The sequence below is a fragment of the Sceloporus occidentalis genome, unplaced genomic scaffold (assembly GCF_023333645.1).
Source record: "Sceloporus occidentalis isolate IW3139 unplaced genomic scaffold, rSceOcc1.0.p SCAF_1, whole genome shotgun sequence".
In the NCBI taxonomy this organism is placed as follows: domain Eukaryota; kingdom Metazoa; phylum Chordata; class Lepidosauria; order Squamata; family Phrynosomatidae; genus Sceloporus; species Sceloporus occidentalis.
In genome coordinates, this window is record NW_028316981.1 from 119,171,102 (window position 1) to 119,198,624 (window position 27,523).

At 43.2% G+C, this 27,523-nt stretch overlaps 1 protein-coding gene across 1 annotated transcript; it reads left to right on the top strand.

Moving 5' to 3' along the window:
• The first annotated feature begins 3,083 nt into the window (after window positions 1–3,083).
• LOC149322028 (C-type lectin domain family 4 member E-like) lies at window positions 3,084–26,684 on the top strand. The gene is made up of 6 exons (XM_089506947.1): window positions 3,084–3,153; window positions 10,983–11,093; window positions 15,588–15,722; window positions 19,194–19,342; window positions 22,835–22,932; window positions 26,489–26,684. Exons 1-6 carry the CDS (start codon window positions 3,135–3,137, stop codon window positions 26,622–26,624), a joined length of 648 nt encoding a protein of 215 aa, XP_089363073.1. The 5' UTR covers window positions 3,084–3,134; the 3' UTR covers window positions 26,625–26,684.
• The last annotated feature ends 839 nt before the right edge of the window (window positions 26,685–27,523 follow it).

Here is a 27,523-nt window from a genome sequence, read left to right on the forward strand (position 1 = left end):
TTAATTTTTATCCAGATGCTCTCTCCACCTGGCTTCCAGGATTGATGTCCTGGATCTCTTCACTGGTGTAAATGTCCCTGACATATAAGGCTATTCCTCCTCCTTTCCTGTTTGGCCTGTTTCTCTTGAAAAGGCTATACCCCTCTATTTCTACATTCCAAACGTGAGACTCATCCCACCATTATATCATATTTGCTTTGTTGTGCTAGGAGTTCAAGTTCATCTTGCTTATTCCCCATGCTCTGTGCATTAGTGTAGCACAGCATCATACTGGTGATATACTATCAACCACCAGACAAACTCTCCCAGTGGTTTCACGTAATATTAAATAGCATGGGGGAAAGACAGGACCCTGAGAGATTCCACAGGCCAATGGCCAAGGAGTTGAACAGAAATCCTGCAGCCTCTGGGTTTGTTGCTTCAGGAAAGAATGGAGTAACTGTGAAACAGTAAGTCCCACCTCAGCAAGACATTCCAGAAGGATACTATGGTTCATAATATCAAAAGCTGTTGAACAATCCAGCATAACCAATAGGGAGACAGTTCCTCTGTCCAGTTCCTGGCAAAGATGGTCTACTGAGTTGATTAAAGCCAGGCCTGAAACTAGATTGATTCAAGATTGAAATAGATCAAGATAATCTGTTTCATCCATCAACACCTGGAGGTGGGAGCCCACTACACATTCTAATGCCTTGCCCAAAAAATGGTTTGTTGAATAATGACCAATAGTTTTTGAAGGACCAAGGGAGGCTTTTTCATTAGAGGCATTACAACAGCCTCCTTTAGGCATATTGAAATCCTTCACCCACTTGGCCAATACAACTTTGGCTCCTTAATTCAGTCAAAAAGAGCAATGGTCTAGTGGACAAATAATGGCTCTCACTTCTCAAAGGCTCTTGCCCACATCTTCAGGCTGTACAAATTGAAAAGAACCTATTATTATTTAGCAAGAAGGGGCCAAAATTATATCCACTGGGACTGTATCAACTATAGTGTCCAAACTAGATCAGATCTGAGTGATTTTTAATCTGCAAAGTGCCATGCAAATCATCCACAGTGGGCTGTTGAATGGTCTATGTTATCTTTTCAGAAACCAGAACGTAATAGACCTCTGACCATCTGATTATTTTTTATTTCCAGATGCATTGGTGGCAGAAAAGAATAATTTCTGTGCTGCTTGCATTGCCACAGAGTAGACCTTCAAATAGTTTGTGCTTGATTAAAATGGCTTTGAGTTTTCTGCTAAAGTTTTCTAGTCTCCATCTCACTTGCTTACAACTAGTTCCATGGAAATGCAGGAGGCTGGTTTGGCTCCACTTTTTAAGAGTGGATGCTCATGGGTGATCGTATTCACTGCCCTCATTATTTCCACATTCCAGAGGACAAACATGGGCCCATTCACACTATAGAAGTATAGGACTATTATTCCACTTTAACTGCCATGGTTCCATCCTAGAGCTCTTTTTAGAACTCTTGTAATAAATGGTCCTCTCTAAACTGCCAATCCCAGGATCACATAAGATGGAACCAAGTCAGTTAAAGTGAAAATAATAGTGCTATAAGTGTTTAGGGTAAATGTGTCCCAGGGATCCGACAGAATTGTCTGCTAAGGCAGCAGGAAGCCATCTAGATCCATCAGCTTTCTGGGCTGGACCATCTTAACAGAGGTTCCATGTTCCAGTGTATGAAAACAGAGCTACAGAAAGTTCTTCCATCTCAAGATCACCATCATTTCATGTAGCACAGAAAAACAAGCTCTAAAGCGTGGCTAGCAAAATGAATGAGGCCAAATACTATGTATTTAGAATACACCATAGTTGTCATTTGTTGTTGTTGTTAACTGCCTTTGATTTGATCCTGACTCATGGAGACCCTGTGGATTAGACATCTCCAAGACTTTCTGTTCTCCACTGCTGTGCTTAGATTGTGCAGATTTATACCCATAACCTTCTTAACAGAGTCCATCCATCTAGCATGTGGTCTTCCTCTCTTTCTACATCCCTTCACTTTTCCTAGGATTATAGACTTATCCAGTGAGCCGTGTCTTCTCATTATGTGGCCAAAGTATGACAGTCTCGACTTAGCTTTCAGGGATTGATCTGTTCTAGGACCCATTTGTTTGTCTTTTTGGCTGTCCACAGTATCCCTAGCACTCTTCTCCAGCATCACATCTCAAATAAATTTATTTTTTTCTTATCCACTTTCTTCACTGTTGAGCTCTCACACCCATACATGGTGATGGGGAATACAATAGCTTGAACAATTCTAACTTTTATGCTCAGTTGTATATCTTTACTCTTTAAGATCTTTTCTAGTTTTTTCATAGCTGCCCTCCTCATTCCTAATCTTCTTGTGGATTCTTGACTGCAGTCCCCATTCTGATCAATGTTTGATCCAAGGTATGAAAGAACTAGAAAAGCTACCAAAAAAAATATGGAGAGAGTTTTACCCCTTGACCTCATGTAGCATGGTCTCTGTGGTACAAGCCTAGATGAGCATGCTGACTCATTAATAACATAACTCCCCCTGCCCACTCCATATCTCTGTATAAATGAAGGATAATTGTTTATTTATTCATTTATTACTCTTATTCTGACAACTTATATCTTGCCTTTTGCCAACCAAAAATGTACCCAAGGTGACTCACAACATTTAAGCCAAGTGAAATGTCAAAATTGGAGAAAATATAACTTAGATTCCTTGAGTTCCTGTATTATCTCTTGTTTCTGCAGAGGCATACTTTAAAATGAGAGTCACAAGGGTTCATGAGGTAGCCAGTCTGTCTTTAAAAGAAAATAGTCCACACAGTGTCATGGATATTTTAGCAAACCCAGACTTTATAATCTGCCCTTCCTTTTCTCTTCTTTGCCTTTAATGACCCTTACTGAGAGAGTAGAGAAACTGAAGGAGCTGGCACAGGAATCATGGTTTGGGAACTACACTGTCTGTGGTTTTTCAGCTACAGGAAGAGCTGGTGGGAGTTTTGCAAGACGCAACAACCGTTGAGGTCCATTCCATTACAAATGGGTCACTGTCTTTGCGGAAATAGACACACAGCTCACTTGAGGAGGAATGTTAAATGACCCAACTGTCCTGTAACACTGGAGCTCCACTACACCGGAGGAGAAGAACAAATGGCATACCAAAGGCCAGGTAAAAACCAAATAGCCATGAAAGAGGTCTGTTTACTCCAATCTCTGAAACAGCTTTGAAAAAGTAAGATGAAAACTTGATGGGAAACAGAATGCTTTGGCTAATGTCCAGAACATAGGCACATCCTGTGCAAGATAGAGCAGAAGCTATTTGCCCTGTTAAATTCAAATAAATCTAAAGGGATTGGGTGGTGGTGGTGGTGGTGGTGGTGGGTTAATCTAAATCCATCTAAAATACTGGATAAGGAGAACATCTTTTCACTTTTAGTAGCCAGGCAACCTGACTGTAGGGGAGAACCTGACTGTGCCTTGTGCTCTGAATCGGGATTGGGGGGTTGGAGGGCAGGAAAGGTTGGTGGGTAGTTACCTAGGTCCAGCAAATGCAGTATTGCCATTTAAAAAAAAAATTCAGTGTATGGATGGATGGGAGTGGGCAAAGTTCATGGCAGAAAGGGTCCCAAATGGGTTTACCTTGTCATCCACATCTAGCAATTGTGGTGTGGACATTTATTTTTTAATTCAGTTTATATATGTATGCAGATATCCACATATCTGAATACCCAAAGGCTTGCAGAGCTTCTGAAATGGAGGTGTCTTTTGGATATCTGAATATATGAATATCTGCATACATGCTCTGATATTTATTTATTTTTAATTTCCTGCATTTCCTTATCCTGTTTGGGAGCAGCAGAACTCTTCCAGAAAATCTGTTGGAATTCTATATCTGCAAAATGGCATGCCGTTAGCTTACAGTACACTGACAGGTTCCATTAATTCAAGGATGGGTCCACAGGGGTCCTCTCTTTCCATAGGCAAGCCTTGAGACTGATGAAAGAGAGGATTCCTCATTGAATGAACAGAACTTGTCAGTAATTTGCAAGTGTCAAAGATAGAAAAACGAGGTGTCAAAAGGTGGGGGAATCCTGTATAAACCATCCAATGAGAGTGCAGGTGGGTGGTGAGAATGACAGGGAAGCAAAAAAGTTTACTGGTTTATATGGGTATGCAAATATACCTATATCTGTGTGCATTCCTGGAAGGATTAAAAATGCAGCTGCTGCAGTCATGTGACCTAAAATAATTTGATACAGTGAACACATGAACATGATAGAAATGCTTTTTGTACCAAAGTGACATCAGGGTAGGTGGGGGACTGTGTGGTTTTTGAAACCAATTTGAGTTTGGATTAAAATGGATGAGTGTGAGGTTAATAGGGTCAAACTGGGGCAGGATGCTTTGCATGGAGCTGGGATAGAGCCTTCGTGTATATTGAGTCCTAGTCTATTTTCAGTATCTCTTTTGACTTCCTCCTCAGTGTCTTTCCTAGAAGAATTACACTATTTATGAACAGATCACCATAATTAGCAGGGGTTGGCAATTGCAATCCCGCAACTCATGGGGTAAATCATACATTCTATCACATGGCCCATCCAGTCATTCCTCACTTCCTCTCTGACATTCATTTTGGATATTACATCACTCTGTGTTTTCTGGTCCTGGGTGGAAAAGGAAGGGTTTTAATGCCATTCAAATTATGCTTTGTAATTGATGGATCAGTGTGTGTGTGTGTGTGTGTGTGTGTGAAGAAAGGATCAAAGTAGCATAACGGGCAGAGTGCTAGATTTCATCTAGATTCAGATCATTACTTAGCTGTGAAATCCTGTGACATCTTGAGCCACACTCTCACAGACCAGTCTATGTCTATCGCCTACAGTGATTGTGAGGATATAATGAAATAATCTCATATAAATTTCCCTGTAGAGTGTAGGAAGAAAGGGGTACAAATGTGATAAATTTTTTTAAAATTGCTTCTGCATAATGTGTGAAACAATCCTCTGTGGCCATTTCCTATAATGTGTGAAATAACCACTATGGCCCTGCAGTTGTTGGACTGGAACATCACATTTCAGCAACTCTAGACAGCAGTGCTTAAACCAAAGCAGTAGCCAATTTCAAATAATGTCAGCTTCATAGGAACCAGAGTGATCTGTCTGGGTTTCTACCTGGGTTTTCTTTCTTTCTTTCTTTCTTTCTTTCTTTCTTTCTTTCTCTCTCTCTCTCTCTCTTTCTTCCTTCTTTTTTTAAATGTCTGGCTCACCAGACATGAAGACACATAATAAGGAATGGGATAGGAGTAGTAATGCAAGAGCATCAGGGTGATGGAGAATATAAGGTACAAGTATTTATGTTTAAACCTGAAATGGGCACCTTATATCAATCCAGTCCATTTTAGCCCAGAGGAAAAGGGATCTTGTAGCACCTTTGAGACAACCTGAAAGAAAGAAATTGGTAGCATGAGCTTTCATAGACATCAGCCTACTGCATGCATCTGAGGAAGTAGGCTCAAGTATACAAAAGCTCATGCTACCAACTCCTTTCTTTCAGTTAGTCTCAATGGTGCTCCAAGATCCCTTTGCATACTGATATTCCAAACCGCTTATTTATTTGCATTTTAGCCAGAGTAATTCCAGACCAGTGCTTCCCAAACATAGCTTGCCAGTTGCTATCAGATGTTATTCCCCTGTCCCAGAACCCCTAGCCAACATGGTCAGTGGTCAAGGATTCTGAGCATTGTAATCCAACAATGGCTGTTATCACACAACAAAAACTTCCAGTCAATCCAATGCCAATCCAAAGCCATCCCAAGCCCAATCGTGTGCATTCACATTAATTCGCAAGAGATTATCACACACAATTGCTGTCATTGCGCGGTCATTCCAGGGCCGATCCTAAGTCAATCCAAAAATATGTAAATTCAGTGAATGAGCGAATTCACAAATCTTATTCCAAGGTTAATTCACAGTCAATTTGATGTGGTGTTGGTGTGGAATGCAAGTTTGCATCGGGCCTGGTATCCCCCCAACCTCGAAGGAACCACATATCCATGGTGCAGCACTGCAATTTTGCACCATTTTGCATCCAGTAGTCCTTCTGCTTCCAGTGCTGGTGAGGAGGGGAAAAGCGGCTGTTTCTGATGCCACTGGGGAAAGGGCAGAGAGCTACTGGGGAATGATTGTATTCGCGTTTTAACGTGGACAGAGCAGAGGGTGGGCAGTGGGTGGGACATGCTTCCCTTCTCGCACCGGTCGCTTTGCAAGCAAGCAACATTTTTTTTGACAGATTGTGCAAATGCTGGTGCTTTTAGATTAATAGAATGTGTGTGAATGCTTGTGCTAGATGTGTGTGTATAGGAAGGAGACACGCTGGCGAGGAGGGGGAAAGCGGCTGTTTCCAATGCCGCTGGGGAAGGGGTGCAGAGACCCATAGAAATGCAGCTTGTTTGGATGCAAAAGCAGACCATAAAGCCCATAGAAAGGCAGCTTGTTTGGATGCAAAAAACAAAGTTCAAGGTGATGTATGTTACAACAATATCAGTTTAATATTTCTAATATCCTCTCCTATTATAATTTAACTATTAGAGGCCTACAGTCAGTGTTTGGACTGGTAAATTCCAAATAATCCTCAATTCCTATCCTAATAATTGATCAGAAATAATTAATCAGAAATTTAAGAAACAATTGCTCTGTTTTTCTGTCTTTTTCTTTCTCTCTTCTCCCTCCCCCCCTTGCATGGTATTTCTGTCGAACATCTTCTCTTTCTTTCTTTCTTTCTTTCTTTCTTTCGTTCGGTCGGTCGGTCGGTCGGTCGGTCGGTCGGTCGGTCATTTTTTTAACCTCCTGTGTGACCTAGGGCAAGTCACACTCTCTCAGCCTCTGAGGATGGCAGTGGTAACCTCCTCTGAAGAAACATGCCAAGAAAACCCCATGATAGGGTCACTTTAGGGTTACCAAAAACAACTCTCTAAGCCTCTGAGGATGGCAGTGGTACCCCCCCCCCCAAAGAAATATGCCGAGAAAACCCCATGATAGGGTCGCTTTAGGGTTTCCAAGAAGAACAATTTTTCCTCCATGCTTCAAGAGAGGTTTATGATAGCACCGACTGCATGTTTACTTTGAAGGAAAAATTAACTGAGGTGTGGGCGTGGCTCCTATGCCCGCCGAGGGCACCCCTGGGGCTGGCTCCATCCTGCTCTAGAGTTGGTTCACAAACACTCTTCACAGCCTGAATGATGCTTGCAACCAGAACACAACTTTATTAACTCTTCCCTTTCACAAACTGAAACCAAAGCAAAACCTCTCCGACACAGTTACTTTCACTGATGCCGTCTCTCTTCCAGGTAAGTGTTTACAGGGTATGGTGTCGGGCTGGGCGGTAGTCGCACCCGGGCGTCTCTACTCGTCTTCTGGGCCCCGGACTGAGGCTCGAGTCAGGAAGTTGCCGCCGTTCCCTCAAAGACCACCACGGCTCCTCCCCTTCTCTAGCTCCTTCTCTTCCCTGGTCTATTTCCGGGTTCCACGGCTGAGCCCAGGTCCCCTCTCCTCTCCGTGGACACACCGGGTGGGTTGTAAGGACCGGCCCTACCCTCACCCGTCCACCGGGAGTACTACCTTCCCAGTTCCTCTTATCCGTCCCGTTGGTGTTGGGTTCCTCTCCTTTCCCTCCTCCGTACCTCTCACCGCGCCCCAGTCTTCCGCCAACTCTCCGCCCCCCGAGCGCCTCTCCCTTCCTCCTTATTAAGGCCCCAGTCGGCCTTCCCCGCCCCCAAGGTGGGGTCTCTAATTCCTCACCCGGTCCCAGCTGGGCTTCCCCCTCCCATCTGCTTGCCTCCCTCTCCCCTGGGTCCTCAAGCTCCTCTTTCGCCCGCTCAACCCGACCATCCTCCCTCTTCTCTCTACATGAGGTTACTCATAGTCTAGAGAACTGTGCATAACCTTACAACAGTCTCACTTAAATTTGCATTGTCTGCAATGGAAAACAAAGAGAAACACATGTTTAGTCCTCAACTGTTGCTATGGCATTGCCATCTTGTATAGAAGGCAAGGGATATTAAAACAAATGACAAGTGGCCATCTTTGCAAGAAAAAGAAATGCCATAACACCTAATCATGAGAAAGAGCAGGACTAGATTCTTCACCCTTTTCTAGTCAGAGAGAATTGCAAAGCAGGCTGAGATCTTGATCCTGTACAGAATTGCATGGGTGCTAGGCTAGCCTCGCTGACTTCAGTCCAGCCCTGTTTCTGTGTATGCATGCATCAGATGGTGCTTAAACCAAGAATCTATTTTGCACACACACACACACACACTTCTTTCTCCACACTAGGCAGACATATGCCCAAGTTTGACTAAGACTTCACCATGACAATTACTTTCTAATATAAGAAATCTAACTTTTTAAAAGCTATATTGGTTTTTAATTAGCTCCATTTAAGTTGTATACATTTTCCTACTTCCTTACATAATAGAATTCCATGTAGTAGATTTCCTATTTTCATTTCAGGAAATAGCTAAAATAAGATAGTGATTACCACTGAAGTATTCTGTATTAAGATGGCAATACTGCAGTATTGACATTATGAAGCAGTATCACTAGCCCAGGGGTCGGCAACCTCTGGCCCGTGGGCCGGATGCGGCCCGCCGAGGCCTTCTCACCGGCCCCGGCGCGGTCCTGCCACCGATTGCCACCCCGCTTCCACGCCGCTCCGGGCACCATTTTGTTTTTTAAAATGGCGGCGGAAGTCTCGCGTGACCTGTCCCGTCGTGGGGCACAACGGGAACGACCGCGCGAGACTTCATTGCCATTTTAAAAAACAAAATAGCGGCAGGCCTCTAGGGGGCCCGTTGCAGTTGCCGGGGCCCTACAACAGGGCTCCGGCGGTGGCAGCGGGCCTCTAGGAGGCCTGGTGCGGTCACCGGGGCCCTCCAATAGGGCTCCGGCGGTGGCAGCGGGCCTCTAGGAGGCCTGGTGCGGTCACCGGGGCCCTCCAATAGGGCTCCGGCGGTGGCAGCGGGCCTCTAGGAGGCCTGGTGCAATCTCCGGAGCCCTGTTGGAGGGCCCTGGCAGCGGCAGCGGGCCTCTAGGACTTTTTTGCCAGCCTCTGATGGGGCCTCGGGCCCCGTCAGAGGCCGGCAAAAAAGCCAGCGGGGGGCGTCAGCACTGGAGGCCTCCTCCTGGCCCCCGGAGGGTGGAAGCTCCACCCCCCAGCATGCGGCTCTGCCCCGGTGGGTGGAAGCTCCACCCCCAGCACGCGGTCCTGCCCCCGGAGGGTGGAAGCTCCCCCCCCGGCTTCAGCCCCCCAGTTGTCTGAAGGACAGCAACCCGGCCCCTGGCTTAAAAAGGTTGCCTACCCCTGCACTAGCCTATGAATCTAACACAGATTTAGCCACTGATTTCTGTTCACTTTTAAAAGCAAAGGTAAAAACCCATCTGAACAAATCTTGCCCTCCCCCCCACCCCCCCACCCAAAAAAAACCCCAAGGTGACAGCTTCACGTTAGGGTCTCCATAAGTTGGGAATTTTGAAGGCACACAGCAATAACAAAGTTCAGGTAGCTCCAGGTCATCTTGTGGTCATTTCCAGGTATACAAGTAGATGTGTTAATGGGCACGACTTCCTTAACCGAAAATTTGGTATCACTGGCAGAAATAATATGGGAAAAAATAGGGATAGGTTCTTATGCCACAAAAAAAAAGACATGTTTCATATGCACATGTGAATTGAAACGACCAGGTCAAGTACACCATCTGTAGGTAAAGAAAAACATTCTGAACCTACTAGAGACCACTTGAAAGTTGCTTTGAAATGTTTTTTCCCCTTTTACCAGCCTTCACATTTCTTACAATTTCCATTTTTGTGGCCAAACTTAGAAATCTATGCATTTGAACATGCTGAGGGCAATTGATGAGCAGTCTAATCTGCTTTCTATTTTTCTTTCTGTTTTCTGTTCATGCACACTCATGCAGGGACTGAAGACAGTTTAGCTTACCTTGCCTGTGCTAGGCAGCCACACACTATTGGCTGCTGTAGAATTCCTTTCCTTTCCAGCTGAAGATCATGTCTGTTTACTGCAGACATTCAGCCGCAACTCAAAACCAAAAGTACATATTCCTCCCGCTATCCTTTACCATGCCAATGCCAATTCTACAAAAAACAAAAACAAATAAACCAGACGAACAAAATCTTCCAAGTAGACAGAGGATGAGTAGAAAAAGGAGGTTCTAACCAAGTGTAAAAAGACTTTGTAAAAATGAGCTTCTTCATCAGAGGCTTTGTTAACTGAGGTATGCCTGTAGTTAGAAAGAAACATCTGTAAAGGATGATAATATGAAAAAGGTCAGTTTCTGATCTCTTCTGCCACATCTATCAAAACATTTTTCAATAGCCCATACAATTTTATAGTTGTTGTTCTCTTACATCTGTTCTTATCACTACTAAAATTCCCTGTGCCTAATGGCTATATAGAGGAAGAAATACATGTATTCCTCACTGGAAATATCTAGTGTTCCAGTACAAAGACCAAATCTCTTTACCTTCTTGTTTGGATTTATCACCACTGAAAATCAAAATATTCCCATTGGCTAATTTAAAAACAAAAAACATAAAATCCTCCTTAGAATGGGGTCTACAAAATTGCTCTAAATTTGGTCTAGATTCTCTAGGATTTGGACTAGACTCCCTGGTATTTATTTGACAGACATTTAGAATCAGTTTGCACATACAGTATACATAGCTCCTCCATGTGACATTCAGTGTACCATAAGGAGAAGCATCTGTGTTACCAGTTGTATACTGCTAGTAGATATTTCAGAAATTGTTATTTTTCAAGTGAATATGTTTACAGGCACTGTAAGAGCTTTTGATTCATGCTGCTTAATGCTGTGCTTCATACTTAATACTTCTGTACATGGCCATTTCACCTGTACATTATGGGGATTAAATAAACAAGGTATGCTTTTGAAGACCTGCATTTACTAACTGTTCCTTTATCTAGGGTCTGAGGTCAGTCTTGCAAATTCTGAAAGGGATTATGAGAATGTTATATCTCCACATTTGCTAAGATGGCCACAACAAGTCCCAGAACAAAACAGGACAGCCAGACCAGGTAAGAGATATTTAATGCATGTGGATAAAAATTAAAGGGGAGGGAAACAACAAGGATATTATTGTGGGAGTCTACTACAGACCCCCAAGTCAGGTTGAGGAACTGGATGATATCTTTCTAGAACAGATGACCACACAGTCAGAAAGGAGAGATGTAGTAGTGATGGGCGACTTCAACTATCCCGATATTTGCTGGAAGTCAAACTCAGCAAAATCTTCAAGGCCTAGCAAATTCCTCACTTGCCTGGAAGACAGTTTCATGGTCCAAAAGGTGGAAGAGGCAACAAGGGGGTCTTTTAGATCTGATCCTAACCAACAAGGATGACTTGGTTAATGGGATGCAAGTGGTGGGATCATTAGGTGGAAGTGACCATGTTCTCCTCGAGTTTGTAATACAGTGGAAAGGAGAAGCCAGGCATAGTCAGACACACATTCTAGACTTTAGGAGAGCAGATTTCAGTAAACTTAGAGAAATATTGAGAGTGATCCCGTGGTCAGAAATACTAAATGAAAAGGGAGTTCAGGATGGATGGGACTTTCTCAAACGGGAGATACTGAAGGCACAATTTCAAACAGTTCCAGTGAAAAAGAAAAACAGGAGGTGTCTCAAGAAACCAGGATGGATGACTAAGGAACTTTCAACTGAGCTAAGTTTGAAACGGAACATGTATAAGAAATGGAAAAAGGGGGAAATCATGAAAAAGGAATTCAAAGAAATAGCAGGCATGTGTAGGGGTAAAGTCAGAAAAGCTAAAGCGCAGAATGAATTCAGGCTTGCTAGAGAGGTTAAGAACAATAAAAAGGGCTTTTTTGGATATGTCCGCAGCAAAAGGAAGAAGAAGGAAATGGTAGGGCCACTGCGTCGAGAGGATGGCAAAATGTTAACAGGGGATAGAGAAAAGGCAGAATTACTCAACACCTTCTTTGCCGCAGTCTTCTCAGAAAAGGCAAAGGGTGCTCAACCTGAGGATAATGGAGCAGAGGACAGAATAGGGGAATTTCAGCACAGAATAAGTAAAGATATAGTAGAGGAACACCTTATTAAGCTAAATGAATTTAAGTCTCTGGGACCAGATGAACTCCATCCAAGGGTATTAAAAGAACTGGCAAATGTAATATCGGAGCCATTGGCAATAATCTTTGAAAACGCCTGGAAAACAGGAGAAGTCCCAGCAGACTGGAGGAGGGCAAACGTTGTCCCCATCTTCAAAAAGGGGAAAAAAGAGGATCCCAACAATTATCGTCCAGTTAGTCTGACATCAATACCAGGAAAGATTCTGGAGCAGATCATTAAACAGAGAGTCTGTGAACATCTAGAAGGCAATGTCATAATCACAAAAGGTCAATATGGGTTTCAGAGAAACAAGTCATGCCAGACAAATCTAATCTCTTTCTTTGATAAAATTACCAGCTTGGTAGATGAAGGGAATGCTGTGGATATAGTATATCTTGATTTCACTAAGGCCTTTGACAAGGTTTCCCATGACATTCTTGCAAACAAGCTTGTAAAATGTGGACTAGACAAAGTAATAATAATAATAATAATATGTTTTATTTATAGACCGCTATTCCGCGATGATCATAGCGGTGTACAGTAAAATCGTTAATACAATAAAAATACAGTTAAAGGAGGGAGAAGTCTCATCCTTCAGGCAGTCCAAGATGTTGCTGGTCTGCCTGCTGGCTCCCTCTGAGGCCGAGATGACAGTTGAGGAGGGAGGGGCCTCTTCCTTCAGGCAGTCCAAGATGTTGCTGGGTCTGCCTGATGGCTCCCTCTGAGGCCGAGAGGACAGTTGAGGAGGGAGGGGCCTCTTCCTTCAGGCAGTCCAAGATGTTGCTGGGTCTGCCTGATGGCTCCCTCTGAGGCCGAGAGGACAGTTGAGGAGGGAGGGGCCTCTTCCTTCAGGCAGTCCAAGATGTTGCTGGGTCTGCCTGATGGCTCCCTCTGAGGCCGAGATGACAGTTGATCAGGGAGGGGCCTCTTCCTTCAGGCAGTCCAAGATGTTGCTGGGTCTGCCTGATGGCTCCCTCTGAGGCCGAGATGACAGTTGAGGAGGGAGGGGCCTCTTCCTTCAGGCAGTCCAAGATGTTGCTGGGTCTGCCTAATGGCTCCCTCTGAGGCCGAGATGACAGTTGAAGAGGGAGGGGCCTCTTCCTTCAGGCAGTCCAAGATGTTGCTGGTCTGCCTGATGGCTCCCTCTGAGGCCGAGATGACAGTTGAGGAGGGAGGGGCCTCTTCCTTCAGGCAGTCCCCGATGTTGCTGGGTCTGCCTGATGGCTCCCTCTGAGGCCGAGATGACAGTTGAGGAGGGAGGGGCCTCTTCCTTCAGGCAGTCCAAGATGTTGCTGGGTCTGCCTGATGGCTCCCTCTGAGGCCGAGAGGACAGTTGAGGAGGGAGGGGCCTCTTCCTTCAGGCAGTCCAAGATGTTGCTGGGTCTGCCTGATGGCTCCCTCTGAGGCCGAGAGGACAGTTGAGGAGGGAGGGGCCTCTTCCTTCAGGCAGTCCAAGATGTTGCTGGGTCTGCCTGATGGCTCCCTCTGAGGCCGAGATGACAGTTGAGGAGGGAGGGGCCTCTTCCTTCAGGCAGTCCAAGATGTTGCTGGGTCTGCCTGATGGCTCCCTCTGAGGCCGAGTAACTGTTAAATGGATCTGTAATTGGTTGACCGGCCGAACCCAAAGGGTGCACAACAATGGCTCCTTTTCATCCTGGAGAGAAGTGACCAGTGGGGTCCCACAGGGCTCCGTCCTGGGCCCAGTGCTATTCAACATCTTTATCAATGACCTGGATGACAGAATTGGGAGCATACTTATCAAATTTGCAGATGACACCAAATTAGGAGGAATAGCTAATACCCCAGAGGACAGGATAAAGATTCAAAATGACCTGAATAGACTAGAAAGCTGGGTCAAAGCTAACAAAATGAAATTCAACACGGAGAAATGTAAGGTATTGCACTTAGGGCAGAAAAATAAAATGCACAGATATAGGATGGGTGACACCTGGCTGAATGAAACTACGTGTGAAAGGGATGTAGGAGTCCAAGTTGACCACAAGTTGAACATGAGTGAACAGTGTGATGCGGCAGCTAAGAAGGCCAATGCAATTTTAGGCTGCATCAATAGAAGTATAGTGTCTAGATCAAGAGAAGTAATAGTGCCACTCTATTCTGCTTTGGTCAGGCCCCACCTAGAATATTGTGTCCAGTTCTGGGCGCCACAATTCAGAAAGGACATTGAGAAACTGGAGCGTGTCCAAAGGAGGGCGACAAAAATGGTGAAAGTTCTGGAAACCATGCCCTATGAGGAACGACTTAGGGAGCTGGGGATGTTTAGCCTGGAGAAAAGAAGGTTAAGAGGTGATATGATAGCCCTGTTTAAATATTTGAAAGGATGTCATATTGAAGAGGGAGCAAGCTTGTTTTCTGCTGCTCCAGAGAACAGGACCCGGAAAAATGGATGCAAGCTACAGGAAAAGAGATTCCACCTCAACATTAGAAGGAACTTCCTGACAGTAAGGGCTGTTCGACAGTGGAATGCACTCCCTCGGAGGGTGATAGAGTCTCCTTCCTTGGAGGTCTTTAAACAGAGGCTGGATGGCCATCTGTTAGGGATGCTTTGATTTGGATTTCCTGCATGGCAAGGGGTTGGACTGGATGGCCCTAGTGATCTCTTCCAACTCTACGATTCTATGATTCTATGAAACAGCACAAAAATTCTTGAGTATCAATTGCTAAATCATATTTTTCTGGTCTGGAGAACAAAAGAGTTTTAGGAGACAATGTAGAAATTTTTCTGAGCTCTCATCCCCAGATAAATTCCTTTTATCTAATTACTGTATCACAAACCATCCAACCAAAGTGTTGGTTGATGAACCCCATTAGATGAGTGACCATGCCATGTTGGTACTATTCTGGACATTTTCAGTTCTCATAACCTATAGCTTGTTATATTTCATGAGAGGAAATCATTTGTGTAACGTCTACTTTGAAAGGAAGAGTAAGATAAATGTCTTCTTAAATAATAGTGAGATGTTCTCAGCACCACTCAGATCCATTCAGATCTACCTGCTGGCTCATTTTTCTCCAAGAAATAAGAATGGAACCCAGGCTCTAATTCTACCTTTTAAACCACACCTCACCTACTCCAGATTATAGTCCAGGACTTGATTCTTATCCTTCTGCTCAGCATATGGTCTCTTGAGTGTTATTAGAGGTACCAGGGTTAGAAAGTGCAGAAGTTGATAGGATGATGTACCATGCACCAAAACGTAAAGGAATTCCAGCCATCCCACATCAACACGTCTTCATTTTTGAGCTCAGCTCCTACCAAGTTCCCCAGCTTCTGCAGGGTAGTTGGGCTGTGTTTGTTCCTGTTTCTGATTATTTTTAATAAGCCATCTCATTTCTATAAGTGCTGGTTCCATGTCTCTGGATCCTTGGTAGCAACCATCCAGTGCTATTAAAGTCACTTTGCTCATTGTTGATTATTTACAGATGTGTCCATCCTCACCACATTTACTGACAATACAAGATGCAGTTCTCGGAAAATACCCATTGGCTTCCTTTATATCTTGGCGTGTGCTGCCCTGTTAATAGCAATATCTGCTTTTGTCCTGGCCTTCTTGAAATGTAAGTTCAGCTATGGATCTGTGTGACATCATCACAAAATGCCATTGTTAATATTCAAGCTACTGCCATTCCCAAATTATATGCCACACTGCAGATGTGCCACAACAAATAAAGAAAAGCTCCTGTGTACCCGAAGTGCCAGCCCACAAAAAAGACAGCCTCTGTACTGTTTTTGCCTTCTTCCAATCACCCACCACTGCAGATGAGTCATGCTGCTGGCGAAGAGAGAAGGAGCAGAATTACCATATATACTCAACTAGCCACTCTGATAGCCTTTAGGGCTGAAGGGCGGGGTATAAGTACTCTAATAAACAAAAATAAATAAAACTATAAGTCAACCTCATGTATAAGTCGAGGGCAGGTTTGGGGGCCAAAATAATGGATTTTGATATGATTCGTAGAAAGGTCAAGGTTCAAATTTAGGGGCATATAAGAAAATATGTAAAGGATGAAGCAAAGGAAAACAATGCCAAAGAATTTACAAAATTCCAGCAGGCATAACTGTTTGTGCTCGCACTAAAGGCTGGATGGATGAGAGGGTAGAGGGGAGGGGGCAGTGCTTCCAGAACAGACTACACTCTTGTTTTTCGCCAGGGGATGATTCACACACACATATAAGTTAAATTACAGTACTTATATTGACGTGTTGATAAGTTGACTCAGGTTTTTTGGGGGGGGGTCAATTTTTGACTAAAATTTCTAGACTTGTACATGAGTACATATAGTAGGTTCTCTCACTTGGCCCAGAATCATACATAATCACAGCAGGTGGGCTCCTCTTGAAAAAAATAACTTCCTTACTCTACACTTTTTACGGCATATGAAGAAGTGGGTTTACATCCACAAAAGTTTATGTAAAAATTGAAAACCAGTTATTATTAAAGGTGCTGCCACAATTCTTTTTTCTTCTTCTCCCCATTGTTTCCTCCTTTCTGCAAGAAGCTTTTCAGATGTAGGAGTGAATGTATCCTTGTTGTTACCTGTCTTCAAGTTGACTCTAATTTATGGCAACTCTGTTACCGGGTTTTCTTGGCAATATTTCTTGCCCTTGCGTTTGCCTTTATTTTAGGTTTGTCATTTCCTTTGTGTGGCTGAGTGGATTTCAAACCATACTGGTGCTCTTTTGTCTTCAACTTCAACTAAATATGGTTTGGTTTCAAAAGTCTGGGAGATGTATCAATCAGTTATGGCAGCCCAAATCCAGGGGAGATCAAAGGGCTGTGTTGAGTGGAAGGGTTGGGGAAAAATCTTAGGAGGGATGATGACAGGCATCTAAATGTTGTGTGAGATCATCTCTAGGTTACAACGCTTACAAAACATGTTTGCTCACCTACCCTGGAAGATGAGGTCTTATGGAGATTCATTGCTGCAGATGATTTAGGATGTAATGTGCTTAAATTGGGCTCCTTCTGAGGCCCAAATTAGATGTGACTTTAACTGCATAGCTGCAGTGAAATATTCCTAATTTAAAAGAATTAAAATCTTGGGGGAGGGACAGTTAGGGTTGGAATCATAACACAAGGAAAGAGGCCTGGATTCCCTACTCTCTCACACAGGAATGACAATGAAAATATCTAACAGATCTTCACACCAGGAAAGAGGCTCCTATTAGATCTTCCATGATGGAACTGGGGATGAGGAATACCCTCCTCATAGAGGCTCAATTTGCAACTTCTTTACTAGGGTATTTTGTTTAAAGCATTTATGCTGGGCCTTTCCACCAGTCTAGGGCAGCAACACCTCAAATAATTGCAATAAATCATTTTTTAAAATACATTATCTTTCTTTTTTATAGCAACTAAAACTAAGTGGGAACAAAAGCCAGTAAACAACAAATAAGCAACTGTTGATAGAAACATCTTCCATGATTTAGAAGACTGAGGAAAGTGCACTGGTCCCATCAGACTTTGGGTGATATTTAGATTGCTGCTGCTGTCTTTTTAATCTTTGGGGTTTTTTATGTTGTATGTATTTTTGTTCAGATTTCTAGAATTATTATGGTGGCTTTGTATGATGGCACTACATTTATATGTTTTGCTTGCAGCCCACCAGGGACGTAGCCAAGGGGGGGGGGTCTTGGGGTCCGGACCCCCCCTTCCATTAGAAAAATGAATGGTGTGTGCTGCTGCACCGCCGCACCTAAGCCTCATTATAATGGTGGCACTTAGTCTGGACCCCCCCTTCCTAAAATCCTGGCTATGTCCCTGAGCCCACATCACTTGTAATACAAGTACTTGGAAAATACTCAATTGAACAGAATGAAGAGAGTGGTTAGAACATGGAGAATACTCATCTCATTCTAAAATAAACATAAACAGAGTTTGTAAACCTGTGTCATAAAATATACACCTTTGTCTTCTCTTTATACTAGGGGTAGGCAACTTTTTTGAGCCGGGGGCCGGGTTGCTGTCCCTCAGACAACTGGGGGGCTGAAGCCAAAAAGTAAATAATTAAATAAATTTTTTTAAAAAATTAAATAAATAAATAAACCAGGACAAATGTAGGACAAAATTTTCAAATGGAGGACACTTTTTTTAAATGGAGGACACACGAAAAAATTTGCTGATTTTTTAAAAAATGTTAATATAAATGCATGTTTGGGAGGCTTCTATAGACAGTTGCCCCCCTTGCCCGCCGCTTGCCCCCCCTTGCCTGCCGCTTGCCCCCCTTGCCCGCCTCCTCCTGATAGGCCAAAGGCCCCACACCCTCACGCGAGAGGCCAAAGGCTCCGGCGGCAATCGGCGGCAGGACCGGACTGGGGCCGGTCCCAAGGCCTTGCCGAGCCGCATCCGGCCCGCGGGCCGCAGGTTGCCTACCCCTGCTTTATACAGAATCAAAGCCTGTAGATAGATAGCAAATCACATTTGGTTATTTGCTTCTGTTTTCTTTGGATCTGAGAAACATGTGCCTGTGGGCTGTGGCATATGCCCTTGGGGAACAGTAGGCTGGTAATAGAGAAGATTATGCTCAGAGCTATACAGCCCAAAAGTAAAGACACAAGAAAGGCCTTAGTTGTGAGAGGCTGTTGCCACACTGCAGAAATAATCCAGTTTGACACCACTTTAAATTCAATGGCTCAGTGTTATGGAATTCTGGGATTTGTAGTTTGGTGGGACATTAGGCTAATATCTCACAAAACAACAAATCCCAGGATTCCATAGCATTGAGTTATGGCAGTTAAAGTGATGTCAAATTGCATTATTTCTACAGTGTAGATGCACCCTAAAACACAGCTTGATGCGATGATCCATTGTGGTAGCCAAAGACGACATGCTTGTACTCTGCTGGACGTTAAATAGATAAATATCCACACTGATAGCACTGAACCTACAATATGGAGAGTCCAGTAAGATCTGAACTGGTGTGAAGAGGTAGTCGTATCAGTAGTTGAAGCTGGTGGTACTTGTTCATCTGGGAAGACAGAATCCTCTCAGTGCCATGTTATCTTATCCAGGGCTCTGTGCATTGCAGTTATTCCTCGGTGCCCAGAGGGTTGGCCAAAGTTCCAGACAACATGTTACTACTTCTCCAGTAATCAGCATACCTGGGAAGAAGCACAGAGTGTCTGTTTTACTCTTGGTGCACACTTGGTGGTGGTTCATGACAATGCAACTGAAAAGGTGAGCCACTCATGTCTTTCCTGTAAACAAGGGGCAGGAAACTAGCCAAAGAACAGAACTTCAAACCAGGGTGGGCAAAATGTGACCCTTGGACTCCCAAACCCAATTCTGAAACCTTTGATCTTTCAGATTATGTAGACCTGGATCTTTCTCTAACCAAAAAAGAGAAATGTACTCCCTATCCTGGAGGCTTCCAAGAGTTGCCCTCACTTACACAATCTTCTGACATTTTTACTTCTTTTCTGCAGTGCATCCTTGCTGCACAATCATAGCAGCTTGATAACACTTTAAGTGCCATAGCTGCATCTCATGGAATCCTGGGATCTATAGTTTAGTGAGGTCTCTAGAATTCTTTAGTGTGTTCCCTTCCACTGCAGAATGATTGCTTTCAGGTCTACAAATCCCAGAATTCCATAGGATAATGGCAGGAAAGTTAAAGCAGTATCAAAGTGCTATAATTATGTGGTGCGAACACACCCCTCGACCTATCCCAGTTGCCTAATCCTGGCCTAACCTACACAGGGCTAAGAATTCACCTTAGTTCTAATTCTAACCCTCACATGGTACATCACATTTGCTTCTTCTTTGAACAGTCCTAGATCTTCTAATTGTGTGAAAGTTATAACTCAGGTTAAAATGTAATTGTTTTAATGTACATTTTAAGGATTACACCGATTCCCTTACCCTTTTCTATTTGTTTTGTTCTTCCTGGATTAGAATCAGGTTTGGCCAAGTGGCAGGAACTGCTGAAGATGGCACCATTCCTCCTCCCTCCCTTTCCATGTGTTTTGCTGTGAACTTTCATATGTTTGTATAGTTCCCACCCTGTTCTCACATATTTACAGGGCAATACACATTAGGTGTTTCACTCCACTCAGATAACTGAGAAAGAACAGCCAATGTAGTTTTTAGCAGCAGGAGCAGGGGGAGTGATATTATAAGCATAGAGCAAGTTCTGATATCTGCATATTTTGCACAACCTCTGTCTTTAGGTAATCGTATACGTTTTTAAACCACTCTAATATTACTTTGGCTGTAGAGATATAAATCCTTGATTATTTCATCCTCACAGGCAAGGATGAACAAGTGTGGCAGTTTTCTCCCTGTTGCAGGATGAAACTAATATTCCTCTACAATATTCATCTCACATTCAAATGCACCAGAGTGTAGCAGACAAATTATTCTGTGCAGAAACATACTTTTTGCACAAAAATCCCATTTTATGCACATGTAAAAAGTTTGCTGAACAGGAAATATTGATTCCTGTCCAGAAAACAGGGGTGTTTTTATACAAGAATACTGTTATCTGAGCAAAAAGTTATCTGAGTCTCCCTTTTCCAAAATGCATGGGACCAGAAATATTTTGTATCCATTTATTTATTCATTTGGATTTTGAAACATCTGTATTTGATGGGGATGGGACCCAAGTTTAAACACAACATTCAATTATGATTAATATACAAACACACACACATATATATCCTGAAGGCAATTTTATACAATATTTTAAACAGTTTTCTGCATGAAACAAAATGCCATTGAAACATCAGAAAACAAAGGTGTCACCATTTCAGCCACCCATGAAAAATGTTTTGGCTTTTGGAGTATTTCTGAATTACAGATAAGTGAGAATCAACCTGTATTTTGCATGCAAAAATGTGTTATGCAAAACAATTCGTTCACAACACTTCAGGATATTCAACTACTGGGAGAAAATTGCACAAGACTGCTCACCTATTATTCTTCCTGATGGTGTTTTCTGACTGTTAGACAACCAGTTATTTGCCTGGGAACAAATTTAACCTTTTCCCAATTACCTTGCTGTCTGAAGCAGGTTTTATTTTAAAATTGCCTTGTATATGGCTCCATCCATTTTGCCCTTAATCCTGACCAGTTTCCCAGCACTGGCTCAGGAAATGCATCCCCTCAAAATACTGCTACCACCATCATGTTTCTCTGTATGGATGGTGTTGTCAAGACAATGAGTATTGTTAGCTTTGTACCACACATAGGGTTTGGTGACAAGACCAAAAAATCTTTGGTCATATCAGACCAAAGAACCTTTGTCCACATGTTTGTTGTGAGTCCCATATGCCTTTTTGCAGACTCCAAACAGGCTTTGATACAGGTTTGTTTCAACTGTGACTTTCTTTTCACCATTGTTCCAAAAAGTCCAGCTTGGTGGAATGTCCAAGTGACAGTTGTTCCATATACAGTTTTTCCAGTTCAGCAGCAGATCTCTCTACCTCCTTTAGAATCCCCTGTTGAGTCATGGCAACCCCATTAATTTCACAGGGCTTCTTGAAGTCCGCAGTCTTGAACATTCATGGAGGGGTGACTGTTATTTTCAATGGGGCTTGCTTCCACAGTGTGTGCCCCGCATACGTGCTCGCAGGCACACACCTCATTCAAGCCTATGGGGCTTGAATATTGGCGAGTCCCTGTTTTCACGAGGGGTGGGGTGGGGTCCAGAACAGATTCCCACAAAAACGGAGGGTCAACAGTATTTTGAAGTGGTTTGCCATTGCTTTCCACTGAGATTTAGGCTACAGCAGCTGGCATTGCTTGGTATCTCCCATCCAAGTACTAGCCAGGGCTGACCCTGGCCAAGTCTACACAAGAGGAAAAAATGAATTGCCCCTGAATATGTGCCAACCAGGACACATGGTGCATGGCATTTTCCCTAAATCTGGAATGATCAGGATACATGATACAGGGCCCAATCAGCAGCACCTTGCAGTAAAAAAAAAAAAAAACACCTTTAATGCGGACATTAAAAACTCACACTTTGCGGTGTAGTTTCCAGTAAACTCTGGTGTTTTCTGTATATGTCCCATTAATTCATGCTGGATTTGGGGTGGGTACAGGGGTACTCTACAGGGGGGTAGAGGAAGGACAGATAACCTGGCAGGTACTGTCATTTTCAGACAGTTCTTGCTGCCTTTGGCTTTCCCACAACTCCAAAACAAATTGCCGTCAGTTGCCATTTACTTTCCTTTATTTTAATGTCATTCTGGACAGTGAAGGTAAATGGTGGCCTGCAGCAATCTGTCCAGTCAGGCATGAACCCATAGTGGGGCCCCAGAACCTCCAACATTGTCCTCTTGTAAATGAAGAGCTGACAAAAGAGTCAGACTCCTGAGAATGAGGAAGGATAGTCTATATGCATATGACAGGCAGGGCAATGTGTAACCCTCCAAATGTTGGACAACATCATCCTCATAATCACCATTGAATGTTTTACTATCTGAAAGCCATTTGTTCCCCATCTCTGGAGTAGAAGTCTTACCTATTTCTTCAGGTCAGATTTGGGTAGAAGTGGGGAAAGAGACCAGGCATTTTAAAACCTGTCCTCTTTGGGAGTATTTTTTGAACCCTGACTATTTATTACCAGACTCAGGTGAACTTCACCAACATCCTTATCTGATGGGGACTTGAGACATGGCATCAGACACTGATCAAATATTTTATGTTTTCATTTCTTCCTTAAAGTTTCTGAATCATCAACAGAATTCTAGTTACTGGCTTGGCCTCAGAAGGTATGCTAAAGGACATTGGCTTTGGGTGGATGATACACCTGTACAAGACACGTAAGTTGTGTTTTCTTATGATGGCTTCTTTTCTTCTTGCAACTGCTTTTTTTGTTTGTTTGTTTTAGTGACAGATGAGATGGAACAAGTGTCAGAGAAGATTGCCAAAGACACAAGGTGGGGAGAGGGTCAGTCATTACCAGTGACATTAGGAGGGAAATAAGTGCATCCTTTGTAGTATCTCTTCCATGAAAAATAAACCCAAACCCTAGAAGTGTGTTCCTAATGAGGGATAATTCCAGAGGTTATCAGGCATAATTTAGTGAATGATTACTGTGCTAAGAGAAGTAAGCAATTTGTGGTCTTGCAGGTATTGTTACACTGCAGCTTCCATCATCTGTCATCATTTGCTATATTATAGCTAGGGTGCTGGGAGCTGCAATACAACATCTGGCGAGCCAAAAGTTCCCCATTCCATTGCAGATAACAGGCCTTATCACACGACGGGTTTTGCAGCTCAAATCTGAAGTCACTCCTAGTCCAACCATGCAAATTCATATTAAAGTGTGATGTATGGGGAGCAATTCTGAGGCAGATCCACAGTCAATCCAAAGTCACTCCTGATTTTTGTGAATTCGGTAACAAGCGAATGCATAAAAATTGTTTCCAAGCTCACTTCGATTTCAATCCAAATTGGTCTGGTGTGGAAGATCACCCTGATCTCACACCCCTTGGCTCCCTGCGTCCTGCTCCTGCATCCTTCTCCTCCTCCTTTACAGGTTATAGGGAGACTGACGCCAACAGAGCCAAGAGAGGCCACAGGGAGACTGGCACAAAAACTCCTGGGAGAGGGAGGGAGAGAGAGGCCACCAAATGCGCCTAAACAGAGGCAAAAGGTGGGTAGCCAGCACCTAAATCCTCGGAGAGATGGGGAGAGAGAGAGGCAACCAGTGGACCAGATAGCCAGGGAACCAAAACAAGAAGAACAAGGGGAAAGGGCCTTCCATCCTCAGGGAGCCCAATCCTCAAAAGAAGTGAGGAAAGAAGAGAAGAAACCCAAGCCCTCCCACCAGGAAAACAAAAATATGGACTCGTCCGAGATCTGATCTGCCCCCAGTGGCCCCCTGCATCCTTCTGCTTCCTCCTCCTTCCTCCTCTTGCTTCACCCAATCTCGCCCCCCCCCCCGGGCCCCCTGCATCCTGGTGCTAAGGAAGGGGCAAGCAGAGGTAACAGGGAAGGATGACAGTGTCCAAAGCCCCACTGAGCATGTGCAAGGGTGCCAATTCGAATAGTTGAATCTGTCTGGTGTGGTAATTTATTTTGCACTTGCTCCACTTTGCCTCAGGAATGACCAGAATTTCGCTCTTCACATGAGATAATTAATCATGTTAATTGCCTGGATTCAAATTGACTCTACTTCCCCTTTGCTTCGGAATGGCTTTGGATTAGAGTTCCAATTTTCACCTGTGATAAGGGCCAATGTAAAATTAGTTTTTTTGTGGGGTTTTCGGCCTATGTGGCCGTATTCTGAAAGAGTTTATTCCTGACATTGCACCAGCTTCTGTGGCTGGCATCCCAAAAACTATGGATTCCGGCCACAAAAGCCTTTCACTTCACAATATTACTCTGGAGATTATAAATGGTGTTTCAGTTCAGTTTATAGGTAGTCCATGAATCTGAATGACAAAGTACTGACACTGGCAAGGACAGCAAGTATTTTCACAGCAAGGCTGGGGCGGGAGGTAATTACAAGAGTGCAGTGTAACAGTGAACAGTGACCAAATTATCAATGGTGAATTTAATTAGCTCAAGGTCACAAGAGGAGGCCTGTTACTACACCTCAGGGATCACCCCTTCGGTCTGTATACCAGGAACTAGAAATCCAGAAATGAGGCAGAGGCTCTAAGTACAATCAATGTCTCTTTTATTAGAAACAGGGATTCAAACACACACAGGCACATACGCACATGCATTCATACAAGGCTCAGGAAATAACGTGTTAGATGTGGGATAGATATAGACTTCACTAAGGTAATACTCACCTTATGTAGAGGTTCGATCTTGGGAAGTCCAATTTGTGTGAGGATTTGTAAGTCTGCTTAATGATTAAGGCTTTGCAGACCAGGTCAGAGCGATTCTGACTTCAAGCGATAGAATCTCAGACTGACATAGATTCTGGCTGCAAATGACCTGAGAGAGGCAGGCAGCCCATCCCTAAATTTAGGAGACTTTTTAAAAGGTTTAACAGGGTCTCTAGACAAAGGGCAATCAGTCTTCTAAGGAAACTGTTTGAAGTGTATTTCACATCTTAGGTCCATGTTTTGATCTCACCAAATGTCTCCGCTAGAGTAGGGACCCAAATGGTTATGCAAATGCCATTCCTTTAATTCAGATGGCTCCCCCTCAATCACAAAGAGAGACACTTCCTTAAGGCATCTGCCTGATAGCAGCTAAAGCAGCTCCTGCATGATCCCATCCATTTTCAGAGCTGGGAAAGGAAATTCGTTTACATATCAAAACCCATGGTCAGGTCAAGATGCACTTTGATATCAAGGTGCAGGTCAGAGCCTATAATTTAGATATATTAAAAGGTGCAGATCAATGCCTATCAGCAGCAGTCCAGACTGGCCTGACTATTGTGTATGTTTTTGTCTTTGGGAAACCACAGCTCCAGATTCCATATTTTTGATCCAGTGAGAAAAGCAAGTGTGCACATCAACAGCACTTTCAACAGTTCAATCCCCAATTATTTGGTACACAGTGGGTGGCCTTATATTACATGCCAAATGCTTTGGGGGGGGGTGTCTATCTTCTGCAAGTGTGGTTATTGTTCATTCTTTTTGCTCTCAACTCTGTATGGCCAGGCAACTGAAATGAATAGTACATAAGACAGGGCTGTATAAAACCTGCCTCAAGTATTGCAAGAGAGAGGCCTCTTGTGAAATTCTAGGCTCCAGCAAGATCTCTAATCTCATGGGAGCCTGGAACTCTTTCAAGAGGCCCTCCTTTCATAAAACGTGAAACAGGCTTTACATAGGCCTGTCTCACATGTAGCAGCCAGTCTTGAGGTAGTCTTGCTACAGAGAGGCTGACCTACATTTCCACTTGGAAAAACCTGGCAACCCTAGCTGCGGGGAGGGGGAGGCAAGAATTTTATTTTTATTTTTATTCTTTTGACAGGGCTGAGTTTTGCTTTTGACAGCCCTGGTGGTATACCCTCCAGTATTTCACAGATGAGGAGAAAAGGTATTAATGAGAAAGAACAGACAATCCAGGGAAGAGGATAGAGGCATTGCTCTCCCAAACTCACCAGTATTATACTATATGCATTAAGCTGGAAGTCCAGAAAAGCGAGAGCTGTCCCTTTTCCCTAGCTGCCCAAATGCAGCCTTCCCAGCTCCTTGGGCACTGACTATGAGGGTGCACCCCAGCACTTTCAAGCTACATTGTGAAGCCACAGAATGGAGAAGCATAGTAGCACTGGTGGGGCTTTTCAGTCACCATGTTGCTGTTGTATCTTGGCCAACGTGACCTCACGTTTTCCTTAACTGATACTTTAGAAATGGGTCCTCCTCTTTCAGCAGCTAATATACATATCACTCTTTTTTTTTACAGAACTGAGTCCAAAGGAGTTAATAAAACAGCTGAGCAGTCATGCATGTATGTCAACCGAACAAATAATGCAAGCAAGAAAACAAAATCTTCTTGCATGCATAATTTCGATTACATTTGTGAAAAACAACAAGCATAAGAAGCATTACATTTTGTTCTGTTTTGTATGTTTTCATTTGTGAAAAATTATTTACAGGTTGAGTAGCCCTTATCCAGAATTCTGAAATTTTAAATACTCCAAATAATAATAATAATAATAAAACCTACGTCCACTTGCATGGCCTAGATAGTGATACCTTTGCTTTCTGATGGTTCAGCATACAGAAACTTTGTTTCATGCACAAAATTATTAAAAATAGTATGTATAAAATTATGTTTGAGCTATGTTTATAAAGTATATATAAAGCATAAATGAATTTCATGTTTAGACTCAGGTCCCATCTCCAAGACATCTCATTTTGTATATACAAATATTCCAAAAACTAAAAAAATCCAAAATTAAAAAAAAACCACTTCTGGTCTCAAGCATTTTGGATAAGGGAGACTCTGTGGTTTGTTATCCTCCTTCTTGGTTTCTTTTGAAAGTACAATTTCCCAGATACTGCAATAGTGACTATCAAGAATACCATTGAAAGACCTGATACTATACAGATAGCATGGTGTGAGTTAAAGCAATTGAAACCATCACATTTGAAGGCAGAAAATGTCAATTGGAGAATACAAGTACTGTATATACGCAACTATAATTTGACTTCATGTATAAGTCAAGGCTAGGTTTTGGAGCCAAAACTATGGATTTTAATATGACCCATGGATAAGTCAAGAATAAAATGTAAGAGGCAGTAACATAGAATCTTAAGATGGAGCAAAGAAAAACAATGCCAAAGAACTTACTAAATTCCAGCAGGCATAACTGTTTGTGCTCACCTTAAAGGCTGGCTGGATGAAAGGGGGGGTCAGTGCTCCCAAAACAGATTACATTGTCCCATTACAAACAGGCCTAAAAGTGTAGGCTCCGCGCGTGCAAGGGTTAGAAAG